The following is a 19,505-nucleotide window of genomic DNA, read 5'->3' as shown; positions in this document are numbered from 1 at the left end:
ATTATGCGGAAAGAAAGAGTATGTATGGTATTACGGAATTTTACAAATGTGTCAAACTTTCTAACATGCGTCGATAAACTTCTTTTCATAATCCTATTTTTAAGCTGCGGTGAGTGATATTGTCAGGTTGCCTGTGTGACGTATCTTCTGCCGCGCTCGAACAGAACTTTGGGCTGCGCTGATTCCCACAGTGCTTAGCAAGCGTCCAAAACGCGTGCACCAGGTGTTTTTTGAAGCGAGCAGAAGCAGAAGGCTAATTGTGGTGAGTTAAAACTTGCTTATTTTTAGTTTTTATCCCTTCTCTTCTAGTTACATGACCTTTAAATGTCAACTAGATATCAGTACTTCATTTGTGCGTTGAAAAGTACGCGATTCCTGAAGCAAATACATAGAAGTTTGCACGCGTTGTTTCATGCACAATGTGAAATTTGCAGGCAAGCCGGCTGCAAATATTTCTCGCTCAGTTAAAACAACGTTTTTCTTTTTCTTTGTTTGCGTTTGGTGCCCATGTAAGCGTAGAAGAAGTTAAATGTTGTTTTGTTTGTAATCGTAGATCAATCGATCCTTAATGCGAGAAATCTGCTTTCAAATTTGCTTTGAAATTCCTTGGTTTTGCTGTAGCAAACTACTTCAGTACGAGCTGGGTAGCTAGTGGGCTCATTTTGAATTTGTGTGGATGTATGTTACATTGGTGGTTAAAATTGTTAAGTAAGTAGGCGAATTTATTTTGATTTTACTTTTTAATCAATAAACTGTATTTCTTTAGCAATAATTCTAAAGTAATGACTAGTTTAGCTGATCAAACTTTGATGTGCGATGTGGCTTTCATGCATATGTCCAAGTTTAGTTACAGCTTTTTTTATGGGAAAGTGGCTACCAGCAGTGATACTCTAGAGTTATGTTTTGAATTCAAAGTGGTGCCTACCATACTACTCCAAGCCTTTCCCAATTAAACAATGCAAATGTTGGCAAATTAAGCTGTCTTGGAAAGGTGATGGTGACAATATAAACACTTCAGATTGAGGGACTTGTTGCCATTTATCGCTCATGGATAGTAGTAAAGTTACCTGGTTTTGTTCGATCTCGTTCTCAGAGTCCTCATGATCAGGCTCTTTGGCCAGCGGTTGGTCGCCAGGAGAGACTCTGGAGAACTGGAAATTTTATTACTGCAGTTAGCACAGAAATCCTGCGATAATAAAATTCCAGTTCCCCAGAGTCTTTCCTGGCAACTAACTGCTGGCCAAAGAGCCTGGGAACTCTGGGTACAAGATTGGGTTTTGTTGAAAAAAAAAAAAAAAAAAATTGCAGTTTGAAACAAGTTGATATGAATCTTCTGAAAATAATGCCAATCTCCAATTTGTGTTGTGCATCAAAAAATGAAGAGTATGAGTAGTGCAGTGCTTTTTTGAGTAAATACAGTAGCCTGCCTCCATCTCACTGAAATCACTCTTGAATGATATTTAGACAATCAAACTTCTCAAAATGTTTTGTAATAAAAGGCAACATAGCATGAGTAGGAGAAAGGGGTCAAAGGTCAAAGTGGTCTGCGGGGACATGAGAGTGAGCTACGTTTAGTGGCAAATCATTGCTATTAGGCGACAGTCACTGGATGCCATGGGGTTCATGGTAGACCAGCAGAGGGGGGAAGGGGGGGGGGGGGGTGGGCAGAAAATTTAAAGAAAAGCCAAGACAGTAGAATATCCCCAGCATTATTGGTGACAACCATGATTTTTTCATTATTTTCTGCCAAGAATTTCTGATCAGTTTCCAATTCAAAATTTTGCTTTCCTGGCATACTACAAGGATTAAAAATGCCCCCTTTCAGGTGGCCCCTGCCTGTATCACTCACTATGAAGACAATCCCCCCCCCCCCCCCCGCCCCGCCAGATGGTGGAGCCCTAGAAGAGTTCAAGTCATGCATGAAATTGAAAGCATGAAAATAAACCTTCCCTTTCACGTGTAATTTGTGCTTCATTCTTGTTCCTCACTTTTTTATTTTCTTGCTGCACAGATTAAGTCCCAATATCAACATGAACATTAATTGTCCTTGTTCTTGCCATTTTTTCCTTGCTGTGCAAGCTGTTAGAAGGTGCTTGTGACATTTTATCTTAGGCCATGTTCTTTACGGTGATGACCTTTTTGTTTGATCAACAAGTGATATTATACTTGGTAAACTTGATGCTGGCCACTATTGCTACTTAAAGGTTTAACTGCCTATTCCTCTGGTTAATTGACTGGTACAGAACCATTAGGAGAACCATGGCAACTATGTACAACTAATTGTTCGTACTGCTCTGCTTTTGTTATATTTAGGTCAGGATTTCCTGAGGCAATTTGTAAGCTTTTAAAATGGAACAACCTGGGGGTGAACAAGGTAACAATGTTAAATTGGTAACAGTGTTATTGAAATGAACAAATGTTGTAAGGTGATTTGTTATTTATTTCTGAATCACTTGTTTTAATAGTTGAAAGACTATTGCAGTTCTGAAAATTAAGCAGTTAATGTTTGCAACTGCAGTTCTTTCGTAAAATTATTTCATCTTTCACCAGCAGTTTGTGTATATCATGGATGATATTTCATTTATTTTACATTCATTTATTCAATCAAAGTCACTTGGTAGTAATTTATCTTATATTTATTTCTCTGGGAACTTGTTTTGTTTGGGTGAAAGCACTACAAAAATATGGAGGTTTTTCTTTCTGTTTTAATAGAGCAAGGAATGGGAATGAAGAGACCAGCAGAAGAAGACTATAACAGTAACGTTCATGCAAAAAGATCAAGGGATGAGGGAGATGATGGGAGCAAACAGCTGACACTACGCTTCCTTCTTCAAAGCAAGGTCAGATTATTGTCCATATATTTTTCCTGACATTTTTTAATGGCTGTAGTTTTTTTTTCTTCTTTAGTGGTCATGCGAATATGTTGTCTATGGCTGCCTCTGTTGATCATGAGTTCTACATGTAAAGCCATTTCCAGAAATTATTTTAGAAAATAGCTATCCATTACTGAAAGTGAAGCTCTCTCTGTGCAAATTGCCCAGCCAAGTCTGGAAATAGTCTTGGAGTTGACTAACTGGTCATTTGTGGAAATGGCAAATTCACATTAATTTTTGATTTTTTAACTTACAAGTGTTAACTTGTGCATTAACAATACTCTATTTAAATATTGTGTCAGTCCACATTAAATCTTTTATTTGTTTATGGTTTTAACAATATGTTTTGCTGTTTTTGGTTATAGGATGCTGGTGGTATAATTGGCAAGGTAAATATATCATTGTATACATGTAGTTGAACCAGTATAGAGTATGTAAGTTTTATCTTTATACCTTGGATATGTTACTTCTTACAATTGAAAGAATATAATTTTTTTATTTATAACTTTGTATTTCTATCAGGGAGGACAGAATGTAAAAAGACTACGAAGTGAGGTATGAAATGAAATCTGCTTTTTTGGAACTACAGTACATTGTTAAGTTGTACTATGCAATTTTTTCTCAGTTTACTGGGGAAATTTCACACTTCTTCGTTCAAAGAGTATTGCCTTGTTTAGTTCAAACAAATTGCAAGATGATATCAATGTGAAATGCAGAGAAGAACAAGATGTATTTCATAAGGTTTCATTTTTCTTCATCATGCCTTGCAATCTTTATAAATTAGTAAACTGCAGACCAAATGGTGCTGACCAAAAAAAAAACATCAAGTATACTTGTGAAATGTTTAGCGCAGAAATTCCTGTGGGTATAATTTTGGGTATAATCTTTACCTTCCTTTTAAGCCAATCCTTTCATTTACCAGAGTGTCTTAGTACAAAGAATTATGTTAATATAACATTTGTGTGCATTTTACAGTACCACATGATAATTTTCTATCGTTTTCAACAGTGTTTTTCCCAAACTTAGCTTTTGAGATGTATGTTGTTATTAAAACACGTTCCTTTCCCTTGTAGTTTATCCAGCTAATCAAGTGCCTTTGTAGTTGTCAGATGCTCTGATCTGCCTCTTGGAATGTAGTTTATTCCCTGCTAAGTTGTTGTTTTTTCTCTTGTTATTCTTCCCTTGCCTGCTCTTATCCCTTGCCTCCCGTTCCCAATTGCCCAACTGTCTGTCCGTCCACCCATCTGCCTGCCCCGCGTTGGTCCCTGTCCTGATACCACCCAAGTACAAAGCTGTGGTCAATATCCCGGACACCCAGACCCCTGAGCGGTATGTCCCATGGATCACATTAAATGTGTCTGTCCAGCCTGTCTGCACTGTGCATGCTATTATAGTGTAAAACTACTGATAAAATTAATTTGATTTTGTTGGGGTAGAGTAGAGTAGAGTAAGGACTGATTGTTGCCGTGAATTTAAGTCACATTTTAAGCAAAATGTCTTGGTTTGTTTTTGAGAAGACCCTATTGAAGCTAATACTGATCGGTTTTTTCCATTGAGTGTAATAAGAGTGTAGATCCATGATTGCTCTTGTTGAATTGTAGTTATTTGAAATTCTTCCATAAATTTAGTGATGAATCAGCTGTTCATACATTGTAAAACCTTGCAATATAGAGTGTCAGGTTGTCTTTGTGATTTAATTAAATTTGGCTTTCTGTATCTAATTACACTCTACGTTTTAGATTTCTTAGTTTTCTTTTTAACCCCCAATATAATGATACATTGCATAAATGTCAGATTTGTTTATTAGATCAGGCAGTTATGATGTGTATACAACATATATTTAAAATATTATCAGTGTAAAGCAGCATGCAAACTGTTTTATTTTCAGTGTCTTGACAATAACTGCTGCCCACGAAGATGCTATGCAAATTTTTAAGGAGTGTTTGCCAAAGATTGGAGAGGTAACTGCACTCGTTTTTTACATCCTACAAAGTCACCTCAGAGAGTTATGAAAAATTGCTGATCGTACCAACAATTTTCTTTTATTTCAGGCTTGAATTAAAATTCTTTAAATTGCCTGATTGATTGCTAGAAATAGGTGTGCTTACTCCTTTTTATTGTTTTTTAACTTCATTGAAGCGCCAGCCAACAGATCGAAATGGCAAAGAAGTTCAGATGCTTGTACAACGCAGCCAAGTGGGAAGTGTTATTGGTAGAGGTGGTTATAAAATCAAGGAGACTAGAGAGGTAATTGAGTTAAAGCTGTTTGAAATAAATCATAATTATTTTGTCAGATTAATTTTGAATACATTTGGTATTGCACTTTTAGTACACATAAATTTTAACTTCTGCTGTTTTTTTTTTTTTTTTTTTTTTTTGTAGCAAACTGGAGCACAAATCAAGGTAGATGCTCAAATTTCTCTTTCCTACATAATTAAATAAAAATGTAATTGTAAATAAAACAAAATATGCTGCACGCTGTTTAACACTACCACATTCCTTTTTCTTTTCAGGTCTTTGCTGATTGCTTGCCGGATTCATCAGAAAGAGTTGTTGCAATCTCTGGTAAATTATGTGGGTTTTTTTTTTTTTTTTACTTGGTCTTTTTTCCCTGGGTTTGTTACAAGTTAGTTAGGGAAAAAGGATGTTCCATGTTTTGATTGAGCTGTTTGAAGTCACATAAAATTTCTATTTTCTGCAGGTTCAGATGACGTTATTTTGGCCTGTGTTCGAAATGTGGTTGACACATTGGATGAGGTTAGCACATCTTTCATGGAAAAATAATGGTCTAACCAGTTTTAATCTAAAATCTTAATCTAAATGTATTATAAATCTTAATGTATTTCTTTCAAGGGTGTGTTCCATTTTACCATTTCAGGATAAGGGTACAGAATTAAGACTGTCCTTTTGTTTAGAGCCACATGCTCCACTGATCTTCAGGCGCTGATCACACTAATGCATTTTTGTAAATAACAAGGAGTTTTCTTTTTTGCAAGACATGTTTTGCCATGGTTATTTGCCATTGCCAACTACAGAATATGTTTAGCAAACATGTGCTTATATACCTAAGAGAGTGATAGGTGTTAATTAACACTGAATGTGTACATGTTGATTACAATATGTGAAGTAGTAACTAGCATCTATAACTCTCCAAGGTATATAAGCAGATTTTTGTCATCTATTCCTGTATAGCTGACGAGGCATTTGAAAATGCATATGTCTGAAAATGCCCTTCAGAGCAGAGTCATTTGAAAAAATGGTTTCATAGCATATTAGTATGGACAGGGGAACTGGAGGCTTTCAAAAAGGCTGACTTTATTCAAACCAAAAGTATTGTAGGTGGTTCTGTTAGTATAGAACTGAGCCACAGAGTCGTCAGAGTCATCAGAGCATTAAAGCTCAAATATTTCATCCCCAAGTACCCAGAAGATCCTGATTTTTGGCAGGTGGGCATTTTCAATCACCCTCTTTCCAAATATCTTGTCAAATCCCATATCTTACCAAATTAAAATATAAGTGACATCACAATTATTTTGGACTTTATTGACGTCACCTTGATCAGACCAGGTGGTGGGGAAGTAGTCAAATGCTTTTGGTGATTAGAATTCCTCCTCAACAGCCCTTGTATAGTTGTTAAACCATTTTTATTTGTTTTATTTCCACTGCAGACACCTTTGAAGGGTCAAGTATCGTTGTTTGATCCTTCCCGAGGTAGTAACTGGGATTATGGAGGTGGTTATGGACCTGGTGGTGGTGGGGGTGGACGAGGAGGGGGTAGGAGGGGTGGAGGTAGGGATGGAGGTGGACGTGGAGGCAGAGGAGGACGCGGCGGAGGTCGTGGAGGTGGTAGAGGTGGTGGTTTTGGTGGTGGAGGTGATATGGGATTTGGAGGCAACTTCAACCAGGACTTTGTAAGTTCTTAGCTGATTGTATAATTTTTGTCCCTCAATCATATCAAGTAACCTTAACCTAAAAGTAGCTTTTAATCTAAGTGAGATGAAAATTGGGGATAAGCATAAGCAGCCTTTTGACAACCATGCTCTGTTTTTCAGCTGTTGTTTTGTCATGAAAACTTGATTTTATTGTGGGCTTGAAAAATGTTTGGCTTGGCTAAGAATAGCTCATCAAAATTAGGAACACCTGTCTTCTTAAGATAAGATACCCACCCTCTTAAAAACTCCCACTTTCTTTCATTGTTATTGTATTTTCAAGTCATGGAGGAGGATTATTCTATTTATTTTTACCCTTGTTTTCTTTTGGTGTATTTTGTTACTTTGTGGAGAAGAAATACAACGAATGATATGTAAATAAATGTTCTTTCATTGTCAAGTGTTCATTTCCTGTATTTATTATTACTTCAGTGATAATGTTCAAGTATAATAATTATACTATATAATTATATTAAGCATAGCAGATGTATCTTAACATTTAGTACCAAATTATTTTGTTTACAAGTCATATGCTCTAAAGAATAAAGTTTTGCATTTACTTTTGACTACAGGGCGGTGGACCAGGTGTTGGTGGAGACATGGGAGGTAAAGATCAATTTTGTGTCGTCATTATTAACATAGTACAATTATATTACATGATTAACATTGTATGAGGGTTTTAGTGTGAATAAACCAGAACCATAGCAGAGCTGTCTGCAGATAGACAAACTTTAATTTCTGTTGTACCCCAAGGGTTCATGTTAGGCACTTTTTGCTGATGATACTTTTCTCACTGCATTTGGAAAAGATCTTGATATGTCGATAGAGCAAATTAATTTCGAGTTACCTAAAATTTGATCGGCTATATGCAAATAAACTAACCTTAAATCTAAGACAAAGATAAAGCAGTTTGCAAGTGACTGTAGAACCCTGTTGATATGACCATTTTGTATGTATACAAAATTGTGCTGCATCAAATTACTGTTCTTCAAATTGTGAGGTACAAGTTGAATGAATTTGTTACTAAAAAGTCAGGACATTTTATCTTTATTTTGTTTATCTTCTCTCATGACATCTATGTTTGATCAAGAAGTGATGTTGTAAGTAGAAAATAGATGCTAGTTACTATTGGGTCATAACCCTATCTAGGCTCAGCTGCGGGGGGGAGGAAGCGGATTCTGCCCGTGGTGACTTTGAACCTGAATAACTTTTTTAATATTTGTACAAACACCATGTAACTTCAGGACTTTTTTGGAAATTTATCTGGGAAACATTTGATGTGGTCGGTAAGTGTTCATTGACTTTGATGTTACCTTGGCAACCAATTTTTGCCCAGGATGGCTGAGAATTCTTGTCTATCAGAAGTCACCCAGCAGCATTTTTTAGGTGACTGCCCATAGCATCACCCGTAATCCCATTTGGCATCATAGAATGCCATTAGAATGTATTGAGAAGTATGAGGAAGTAAGTGTGTAATGTATATTTTGTCCTAATGAAGGTCAGTGGAATCAAGGCGGAGCTATGGGAGGTGGAGGTGGTGGAGGAGGAGGGGGAGAACCTACCACGACACAAGTTACTATTCCAAAGGATGTACGTAACATTACCATCTGTGCAGTATCTTCATTCTTGTTTGAAAAAACATTACTAACAGACAACACCAAACTGATAACTGACCCATGTTTTCTACCACTGCAGCTTGCAGGATCAATCATTGGAAAAGGAGGAGAGAGAATTCGGCAAATTAGGTGAGGCATTTATACGCAAACATCAGCTTTTGCCACTTTTTGCATACAGGCGTTAGAAATGTGATGGTTGGTGAAAAGGTTATTGATAAAATCTTTGCATAGCTTGTTGGACTACACATCCAGGGGAAAAAAGCCAGAATTTTGCTTGGAAATCATATGATCACAAAATTATTTTCTGGAATTTTCAGGGTACCTCAATATGTAGCCCTATTTATCTCAGAAAATTTCCAGACTCTATCACGTCTTTTTTGTTCAGTGGGTGACCTTGAATTGAAGCCTCATGTAAGGCACTTAACTCAGCCAGGTATACGTTGGTTTATTCATGTAGTGTCTCATCAGAATCAACTGATTTTCTTTTTATACTAGGCAACGCAGTGGTGCATCCATAAAGATCGATGATCCTCTCCCAGGCTCCAACGACAGGATCATCACCATCTCAGGCAACCAATCCCAGATCAACTTCGCTCAGTTTCTTCTCCAAGAAAGGTAAAAAAGCCTTGGGAATGTTACTAACTTACAGGCTTGAAATACATGTACACATACTTAAATGGCTCGTAAATGAGATTGTCACACTGGAAAATGTTACCAGTTGTAGAATTTATTCAAGGTTACTATTGATATAAAAGCAATCTCTTCAACAAATTGCAATTTTTATGATGGTAGTGTGCATTCTCAGCAGTGCTACTTTCCTGTACATTGGTTGCTGTATTCATCATACTGATTGTAATTTGTGGTCCATGTGTCAGCGATGTTTTTTTCTGTTTCTCTTTTTAGTGTTCGACAGTATTCAGGCAAGAATTTTTGAAACTGATGGGACAAGGTTATACTTTGTGCGTAATACAGCATAATTCAGTCAAGACTCAAGATTATTCGTTGCTTTTGTTACTTTACAAATGTGCATTGTTCTCTTGAAAAATGTTGCAGTTCCAACACACTTTTCAAAGGAAGTCCTATTTTATTCGGTTGTAAGATACATCTGCTCTTACTGAAAAAGTACTTTTAGTAACCTAATCTATGTAATTTCACCGTACGTTTCAGTCACTACAAGTGTCCTTGGAGAAGCTTTAGTAATCTAAATAGTTCTTCGGTTTTAATCTGTAGTGCTTTGAATCTTTATCTTTTCCTTAGGATGTCAGATCATGTGTAACATAATAAAATGATTGTCTAGGGCAGTTTTTAGTTTACTTCTTGTTTTTTTGTTTTTGTTTTTTTTTTGTGTTTTGTTTTTTGCCAACACCATAAAGTTTTTAATTAGATTAGGCGGTGGCCTTTTAAGTTGTCGTAGTTTCTGAGTGGCTGTTGTTTGCAGCAAACTTAATAAAGTGACTAATTGTCAACTGACACACGGTGTATATTTATTTCGAATTTTGAATTTTGAATTTTGAATTCCTTGAAAAGTGCAGGTACTGTCAGGTAGAGACAGTGCCGCACTTTGCAATGTTTCGTATAAATCGCCATTTGCACAATAAAACTGTGCAGAGTGTTCCACCTTAACAAGAATAGGCGATTACTTACTTCGCCCAGAAATACCCCCAATTAGTATATATGCTAGCCTCCTTTGCAGACGTTGTTTGTGTCGGTCCATTCTCCCTCCCCAGAGAGAATGGGACCGACACAAACAACGTCTGCAAAGGAGGCTATATTTATATACTGAACCAGTGATAGCTTTTTGCACGTTCTGATTGGCCAGTCAAACGCCCAATAGTATAATAGTATTTGCAATTCACCTGAGATCTGCTTTCCCGCGTAGCCACAAACTGGAGGCACCCTCCTTTATAGGAACAAAATTTCATCACGATGCTAAAGGAGGATGAACAGTTATTTCCAGAAATGGGAGGCCATTTCAAATAATTATAAGTCTTCTATTTCAGCCAGAAGCGGCCACTATTTATAATTCTGATGGAAATGGATGACACTCTCTAGAAATGCATGAACGTCTGCCTATTCGCACCACTACACAATCCGTGGGTTCGATTTTCGCCGAGGTCAAAGATTTCCTAATTCTTTGCCTCGTGCGGTCTCCCTTGTCTTTACTCATGGGTTCAGAGTTACTTCTCTTATCTATCATTTCTCTCCCATTCTAGCCTGTGAACACGCTCCCAAGTGGGGTATAGGGCGAAGACAAAAATCGAGTACGCCCCTATACCGCACTCCGCTCGCCCGGCTCCCCAATTTTTCTTTTCGCCCTATACCCCTCTTGAAAGCCTGTGCACAGGCTACTCCCATCCCCCCAGGATTCGTGGGGTGTTGGCACTCGTTTGTACAGACGCATAACTTGCGAACCGGTCACCCGTAGCGATAGGCTTGGTTATGTTAATAATTTCTCTTGAGGAGTGAAAAGATCCCGAGACTAAAACATTGGCTGATCTGGTCACGATGGAAAGAAACAATGTGATTGAAATCTGATTGGTTCCTTAGCGGTCTGAATTTTGCTGTATGGACCGATCGCAAAGTGATTTCGCTGAATTGTGTCTCGAAAATATAAATATTGAAATCAAACCAATTCCTGGGCGTTTTAAATACAACTTTGCCAAAGTGTGCGAAAATGGCACGGAAAATGTCTTCACTACTTCTACTTCGATGTAGCACGCCCGCGCATGCGGCTAACAAAAGTATGCTTTCCTGTCGGCAACTTTATCATTGAACCTTAAGAACCAGACTGCTCTGTCTCTTTTATGGAAATATGTACCAATATCGTTCACTGTTTGCAAGTTTTAGAATTTGAAAAATATTTGCCAACGTATATGTATTAGTTTTTGCAGGTAGTCATATTTGGAAAGCGGTGGCTGGTTCCCTTGCTTTACTATCCCCTAGGAAAATAAGGGTCTGTTGGTAGTCTACGGATATTTCCTCAGCGGTTCTTTTACGTTTTCAAATTGGAGGCGGGACCGCTTTTCTACGTCTTCCAGTTCCAGCCTCATGAAACATAGCAAAAGTGTTTTCTTCCCCATTTTCAAGGTGCTGGATTTCGGACAGCTAAAACGTTGAATTGAATTAAACGCTGAGAGTGTTAAGAACGTGAAGCATAATTCTCTTCAGAAATTTTCGGAAGCACAGGGCCGTACCTAACAGTGAAGTTTGAAGTTTTATTTGCCTTTCCTTTTTAATATATTTACAATTCATTGTGTGGTTAATGTATGGCGAGGTGACCTCTAGAAACCACCAGACTTATATATTCTATACCTAGAATTTTTTGTCGGGGGGGAGGGGGGGGGGGGGGCAAACTCCGCACACCCCTCATAGGCGTCTCCCGTATACAGACAGGGTTTCTAATTGGACGTTTTGTTTTCACCCCTACACGGAAAGCTGCCTCTAAGACCTTTTAAGAAAAAAAAATCACTGATGCTTTTTGTCTTAAATGCAATGACTTTTTATGGCATAAACATCTTGCTTAGCTTGAACCAAACATCGCCTCTCATCTAATGGTAAATTTAAAACACAGTCGATGCACTGCTGTAAACAAAGGGAGAAAATCACTGGCTCCCACAATTCAAACGCACTATAACGGTGGACTAGTCTCTTGCGGTGGAGCAAAGCATTTGCAAAAACACAGTCGTGATTTACGTAAAATTCAAGCCTTTTGTTACTGTGACACGTTACATAGCTCTATAACACGCTACAACGATTACCATAGAACCAAAAAAACAAATAGCCGTGGCAAGAAACAAAACACCTTGTGACCGTCAAAAACTAATAGCCGGGCCAGGAATTACAACAACTACAGAAAAATAAGCTCATTACACGATACAAGCAATGACTAATTCCTGTCCTAACGTTACACAATTCTCAACAAGAAAAGCAGTTAAACCATCACGCAAGTAAACGAGCCAAACCAAACCCAGCTGAAATGCCCTATGTGGCATAAAAACAGCGTCGTTGAACACACAGAATAAGAGGCCATATTCAAAATAAAGAGAATTCAAAAGAGGAAAATAAAAACTCATTAGGCATAAATGATCTGTGATGTTGAACAGGCTTCATCAAATCTTCCAAACCCGCTACAAGTACTTGGGAGTAGCAGAGGTTTTAAAAACCAATATGAAAAAACATACTAATGTAACCTAGATTTAAAAAGGCTAAAACCCGCTCCAGGGTGTGGCTTAGGCTTGTCACTCTTTATTTACACACCAACTTCATAGCCTCAGGCAGCCCAAACTACAAAATCGTTATTTTCATAAGTACTGGCTTTTGCCTCGAAAGGTTTTCCGAAGCAATCATTTGGAATTCACAGGGAAGGGATGTTTTTTCAGTCAATTAGACGATTTTCTTGTGATTTCAGACTAATATAGCTACAAGAAATAGCTCAGAAAACTCAAACACTATGTTAGCAAAAAAGAAGAGTTTTCCTGCGGGAGGAAGTGTTCCCCCCCCCCCCCCTCCAGCTTTGTACGGCCCTGGTAAAGAGGTATTTATTTCCTTATGACCAGTTTCACTTGTCATAGTTTGTGTTAATGATACCACACATCATACGCTATTTCACGAGTCTCTTAAATTAATGTTCCCGAAGTATCAACTAGGAAGAGCCTGATACTGAGGATGTTAACCAGTTGAATTTTTTTGTGCAATTAAAACCTAAAAGAGCATTGTGACCGTTCCAATAAACTGAGGAGAAGTTAGCGGGATGTGTATAGGAATTAAAAGGCAAGAAAGGTGAAGTTTCTACTGACACATTCAAATCAAGCAGTATTCGGTCTTAACAAGTAATTCGTTCTTCCCCGTTGTTGTTAACGCTTTCGTTCAGGTTTGTCTGAACGAAAGTGAATCTGTACGATTCGCAAATTTAAGTGCCGGTAAAAAAAGTCTTGTGTCATGGAATCTCATCACACAAAATCGCCCCCAAGACAGAGTCAGGAAAGAGCTCTGGGGACGAGTATCCATCGAGCGCCACTTTAAAAACGAGTGGCGGGAAAAAGCCCGCATTATAATAGCACATTCGTATTACACAATCCTTTTCGTTATCAATGGAGTCGTTTCTTTTGTGTTCACTTGTCTTGTCGCCTTTTCTTTTTATTCGTTTCTTTCAATCAACCCCAATCATACCTGTCATTCCATAAGTTTCCTTTGTAAAGGTCACGGAATTATTACTTATAATTTGACAAACTTTATTCACACTAATTGTTCGACGAAACAGTATTAATAAAATTAGCCTGTATGGCGTGTCGGAATGCGCGAAACATGAAGTTTTTAGCATATTACAAATTCAAATTTAGCAGTATTCGAGTTTGAAAAGTTATTCATTCAGATTGACGGTTAACTCAGATCTCGGTTTATGAACGAAAGTGAGTGCTGTTCGATTCCCTGAGTTGAAAGTCACCAGTGAATCCATCACGTTGGCCGGCCTTCCGTGATTCCATATATCAAAGAAAGATAAGTATTTGTTGTTGTTGTTGTTGTTGTTATCCAACTTAAAAAGTTTAATTTTGAGTATGTTATGTACATTGCAGGCTAACGGTCTTGGTTTTCTTGGATTTCGCTTAGCGTCACTTGCAAGTTTCCTTATTCTTGACCACACAGGCACACAGATAGACGTAAATGACACTGCATTAAAAGATTTAAACCGCGGAATCTGTGGTGGAATTACATGATTCGCATCCTACCGTCCCAGTGAAGGGTTAACAGCCAACTTTGCGGGAGCAGTTGTGATGTTTGCTGCGGACTCGATTATCCCTGGCCGGTTCCTCAGTTCCAAAGAGAAGGACAGTGCTCTAAATAATAAAACATACTGGAAACGTGCAGCCCGTGGGCTGTCTCAGGTCTCTTCGTTTGTCTACAAGAATCGCCAGCACATCCCATGTGACAGCCTCGAGCGTGATGCACAACAGCAGGTTTTCCTTTAAGAGTTTCTATAAAAAAGTGTGTTTTTGTTCGATCTTGTGCTGATTCAGGTGCATGGCCAAATTCTTGTTGATAGTTTTAATTGGATGTTCTTTGCTCGTGTGAACAGTGACAAACGGTTTTCCCTGTGGCATACAAAAACGACAACAAAACAGACAGAATAATAAAACAGAGCTAAAACATGCTGTTGTGCATCACGTTGAAAAGAACGAATATCAGACTATGTATGAAGTACGTACAGGAAAGAATGGCAAACTAGAGGCGATTTCCATTTGTCCGGACTGGCTGGCCAAAGACTGGTTATTCCGCTGAATAAAAGCACAATTTTCAAGAACTGGCTCCGGTGCTAGATCTTCAAGCTCCTTCAAAATGGGGCAAACCATTTCCAAATTCTGCATTATGAAGAATCTTTAGAGCTAACTCTTCAAAATTTCTTGTTCTATTTTCAAACTGATTGGCCAAGCCGGTCAGTTCTGGCAAATGGAAAGCACTCTTAGTATACAAGGAAAAAATCAGCGCTTTAATAACAACAATAAAAGATTGGGAAGAAAGAGTACTGGGAGATATTAGTGACGGGGATCCGGGAAGACCTTCATGGGAGTTTGAAAGTGGCGATAAGGAACTATTTCAGTGTTGGAAATTTTCTGGGGAGCTATTTTTTTAAAAAAACATTTTGGTAGGGCTTTATGCAGAAAATTATAAACCCTTTTCTGTTTTAGTACGTTTGCAACAAGCCACCCGTCACTAATATACCTGAGTACCCACTCAAGAGCAGCCAACATTGCTCCATGGTGACCCATACTGGTAATTGTCGAACCTACAATATAGTTACCCATTGACCAATATTAAACAAGATAGGCACGCATGAACCAATATTGGCATAAATGGGTATGCATGGACCAATATTGGTCAATATGGGTACCCATGAACTAGTGTTGGTCAATATAGGCACCCATGGTAACGTATTGGCCAATATAGATATCCAGATACCAATATTGGCCAATAAGGGTAGCCATACACCAATATTGGCCAATATAGGTACCCAGGGACCAATATTGGCCAATATAAGTAGCCATACACCCATATTGGTCAATATGGATACCCATGGACTAATATAGTCCAATATGGGTACCCAGGCTCCAATATTGGCCAATATGGGTACCCAGGGATCAATACTTGCCAATATGGGTGTATGGCTACCCATATTGGCCAATATTGGTACCCATGGACCCATATTGGCCAATAGTGGTACCCATAGACCCATATTGACCAATATGGGTCCATCGGTACCTATATTGTCCAATATGGGTGCATGGTTACCTATACCGGCCAATATGGGTACCCATGGACCCATATTGGCCAATATGGATACCCATAGACCAACATAGTCCAATATGGGTACCCAGGCTCCAATATTGACCAATATGGGTACCCAGGGATCAATACTTGCCAATATGGGTGTATGGCTACCCATATTGGCCAATATTGGTACCCATAGACCCATATTGACCAATATGAGTCCATCGGTACCTATATTGTCCAATATGGGTGCATGGTTACCTATACGGGCTAATATGGGTACCCATGGACCCATATTGGCCAATATTGGTACCCATAGACCCATATTGACCAATATGGGTGCATGGGTACCTATAATGGCCAATATGGGTGCATGGTTACCTATACGGGCAAATATAGGTCCCTGGGTACCTATATTGACCAATATGGGCACCCATGGATCAATACTTGCCAATATGGGTCCATTGGTACCCATATTGGCCAATATTGATACCCATGGAGCCATATTGGCCAAAATTGGTACCCTTGGACCCATATTGACCAATATGGGTGCATGGGTACCTATCACATTGGCCAATATAGGTGCATGGTTACCTATACGGGCAAATATAGGTCCCTGGGTACCTATATTTACCAATATGGGTACCCATGGACCCATATTGGCCAATATCGTTCCATGGGTTTCCATATTAGGCAATATTGGTCCCTGGGTACCCATTTTGGCAAGCATTGATCCCTGGGTACTCATATTGGTCAATATTGGAGCCTGGGTACCTGAAATAGTTCCTTATCGCCACTTTCAAACTCCCATGAAGGTCTTCCCGGATCCCCGTCACTAATATCTCCCAGTACTCTTTCTTCCCAATCTTTTATTGTTGTTATTAAAGCGCTGATTTTTTCCTTGTATACTAAGAGTGCTTTCCATTTGCCAGAACTGACCGGCTTGGCCAATCAGTTTGAAAATAGAACAAGAAATTTTGAAGAGTTAGCTCTAAAGATTCTTCATAATGCAGAATTTGGAAATGGTTTGCCCCATTTTGAAGGAGCTTGAAGGTCTAGCACCGGAGCCAGTTCTTGAAAACTGTGCTTTTATTCAGCAGAATAACCAGTCTTTGGCCAGCTAGTTCGGACAAATGGAAAGCGCCTCTAGTTTGCCATTCTTTCCTGTACGTACTTCATACATAGTCTGATATTCGTTCTTTTCAACGTGATGCACAACAGCATGTTTTAGCTCTGTTTTATTATTCTGTCTGTTTTGTTGTCGTTTTTGTATGCCACAGGGAAAACCGTTTGTCACTGTTCACACGAGCAAAGAACATCCAATTAAAACTATCAACAAGAATTTGGCCATGCACCTGAATCAGCACAAGATCGAACAAAAACACACTTTTTTATAGAAACTCTTAAAGGAAAACCTGCTGTTGTGCATCACGCTCGAGACTGTCACATGGGATGTGCTGGCGATTCTTGTAGACTAAAGAAGAGACCTGAGACAGCCCACGGGCTGCACGTTTCCAGTATGTTTTATTATTTAGAGGACCGTCCTTCTCTTTGGAACTGAGGATCCAGGCGGTCGAAACACGTCATGTGCTGCGTTAATCGAGTCCGTAGCAAACATTACAATTGCTCCCGCAGAGTTGGCTCTTTAAGGACGCGAATCATGCAATTCCGCGGTTTAAATCTTTTGATGCAGAGTGTCATTTACGTTTACCAGTGTGCCTTCTTGGTCAAGAATAAGGACACTTGCAAATGACGCCAAGCGAAATCCAAGAAAACCAAGACGGTTAGCCTGCAATATGCATTGTATTATACTCAAAAATTAAACTTTTAAAGCTGGATAACAACAACAACAACAATTGCTTAAAATAAAAAAAAACTTATCTTTCTTTGATATATTAAATCACGGAGGGCGGATGGTGGCGATGGATTCACTGGTGACTTTCAAGTTTGTGAATTGAACAGCACTTACTTTCGTTCGTAAACCAAGATCTGAGTCAACCGTTAATCTGAATGAATAACTTTTCAGACTCGAATACTGGTAAATTTGTATATATAATATGCTAAAAACTTAATTTTTCGTGCATTACAACGCGCCATACAGCCTAATTTGTTTTTTTATTGATACTGTTACGTCGAGCAATTAGTGTGAACAAAGTTTGTTTGAATTCCGTTTGGAATGAAAGGGGTATAGAATGATCCTTGAAAAATAATGGGTCTCGGCAAATTTTCGGCGGGTCTCGAAATCTCGGCGTATCAAACTGGAGTCTCGGAATCTCGAGCTTGTAAAAAATAAAACGGGTCTCGGATTCTCGCATTTTGAAATTTGAATATCGGAGTCCCGCTTAAGTCTGAATTAACCGTCCTAAACTGACAACAAACAATAATCTTGAAAAACGGCTCAACATCACAATCGCTTCTGCAGCTTCTGTGAAACATGTAAGCTTGGATAAATTCTGCTCGTAAATTGCCGTACTATGCCTTTCGGCAGTGTTAGAAAAAAACACGTTTTACATCGCGACGTCTCGGACTCGGATTTAGAAAAAGTAGTTAAGTCTCGGTCTCGGATTTTAAATGAAGGTCTCGGCGTCTCGGCGGGTCTCGGATTTTACCATTCTATACCCCTAATAAAAGGTATGATTAGGGTTTATTGAAAGAAACGAATAAAAACTAAAGGCGACAAGTGAACGCAAAAGAAACGACTCCGTTGAAATCGTGACTCCAGGAAAAATATGGTGTATACGAATCTGCCTTTATACGGGCCTTTTACCCGCTACTCTGTTTAATTAAAGTAGCGCTCAATGGGTACTGGTCTCCAGAGCTCTTTCCTGACTCTATGTTGGGCCGATTTTTTGTGATGAGATTCCATGACACTAGATTTTTCACTGGCGCTTTAAGTTGCGATTCCTACAGGATTCATCTCTCTCTCCACCTCCCCTACCTTTTTGTTAATTGTTCTCTGAGCTTTACACTAACACGATCAGAAAATGACAGTGGAATCATCAACACACATCAACATTCTTTTCCTTAATACGAAACCCCACACGCCCTATAGTTTCCTTGTAGATTTTTCTTTTACTGTGTGGATAATTATAGTGTAACTTTTGCTATGCGCTGATTGCATGGCAGCACTGACTTCAAGAATTAATGTTATTTAGGGCCGAGTACATGGGCTAGGCTGGTTAGGGATAGCCCAGTTTAATTTGCCGAGATCGGACCGGTTCCAAATTGACCCCGTACAAAAACCGAGCCGGGATTGGTCTCTTATTCACACGGAACCTGTTATCGTCGGTACTGGGTATCCGTAGCCAATCAGGTCCGATTTTTGGAGCTAAAAAAAAGGAGCTTTAAGGCGCCTCTGCGCAAAACTGTTTTTTTAAAAAAAATAATTTTCCACCCAAATAATAGAAGACGATCGAGGAAAAGGAAAATCCTTGCAGAACGTGAGAGAGCCAAGCCAGCTGGCGACCTGAGCCCGTCTAACAAGTATATTGCAATCTATTTAAAAATGACATGACTTTTTTATGGCAATTCTCAACTCAGTAATGGTAAATTCAAAACAGAGTCGATGTACTGCGCAAACAAAGGGAGAAAATCACTGAGCTCCCACAATGCCAATGCACTGTAACAGTGAGGCAAAGCATTTGCAAAAACAAAGTCGTGATTTACGTACAATTCAAGCCTTTTGTTACTGTGACACGTTGCATAGCCCTATAATACGCTACAACGATTACCAGAGAACCAAAAAACCTTCAACCGTGGCAAGAAACACAACACCTTGTGACAAAAACTAAGAGCAGGGCCAGGAATTACGACAACTACAGAAA

At 38.8% G+C, this 19,505-nt stretch overlaps 1 protein-coding gene across 1 annotated transcript; it reads left to right on the top strand.

The window, feature by feature from the left end:
• Nucleotides 1–166: 166 nt before the first annotated feature.
• LOC146468132 (heterogeneous nuclear ribonucleoprotein K-like) lies at nucleotides 167–9,888 on the top strand. Its single transcript, XM_085124965.1, has 17 exons — nucleotides 167–262; nucleotides 2,314–2,374; nucleotides 2,713–2,840; nucleotides 3,239–3,262; nucleotides 3,396–3,428; nucleotides 4,159–4,202; nucleotides 4,762–4,834; nucleotides 5,013–5,120; nucleotides 5,256–5,276; nucleotides 5,387–5,438; nucleotides 5,575–5,630; nucleotides 6,542–6,784; nucleotides 7,375–7,408; nucleotides 8,301–8,392; nucleotides 8,498–8,547; nucleotides 8,914–9,033; nucleotides 9,322–9,888. Exons 2-17 carry the CDS (start codon nucleotides 2,350–2,352, stop codon nucleotides 9,350–9,352), a joined length of 1,134 nt encoding a protein of 377 aa, XP_084981091.1. The 5' UTR covers nucleotides 167–262; nucleotides 2,314–2,349; the 3' UTR covers nucleotides 9,353–9,888.
• Nucleotides 9,889–19,505: the final 9,617 nt, after the last annotated feature.

This window comes from Pavona decussata, unplaced genomic scaffold (genome assembly GCF_977016875.1).
Source record: "Pavona decussata unplaced genomic scaffold, jaPavDecu1.1 SCAFFOLD_133, whole genome shotgun sequence".
Classification (NCBI taxonomy): domain Eukaryota; kingdom Metazoa; phylum Cnidaria; class Anthozoa; order Scleractinia; family Agariciidae; genus Pavona; species Pavona decussata.
This window is presented reverse-complemented; position numbering and strand designations above follow the sequence as displayed.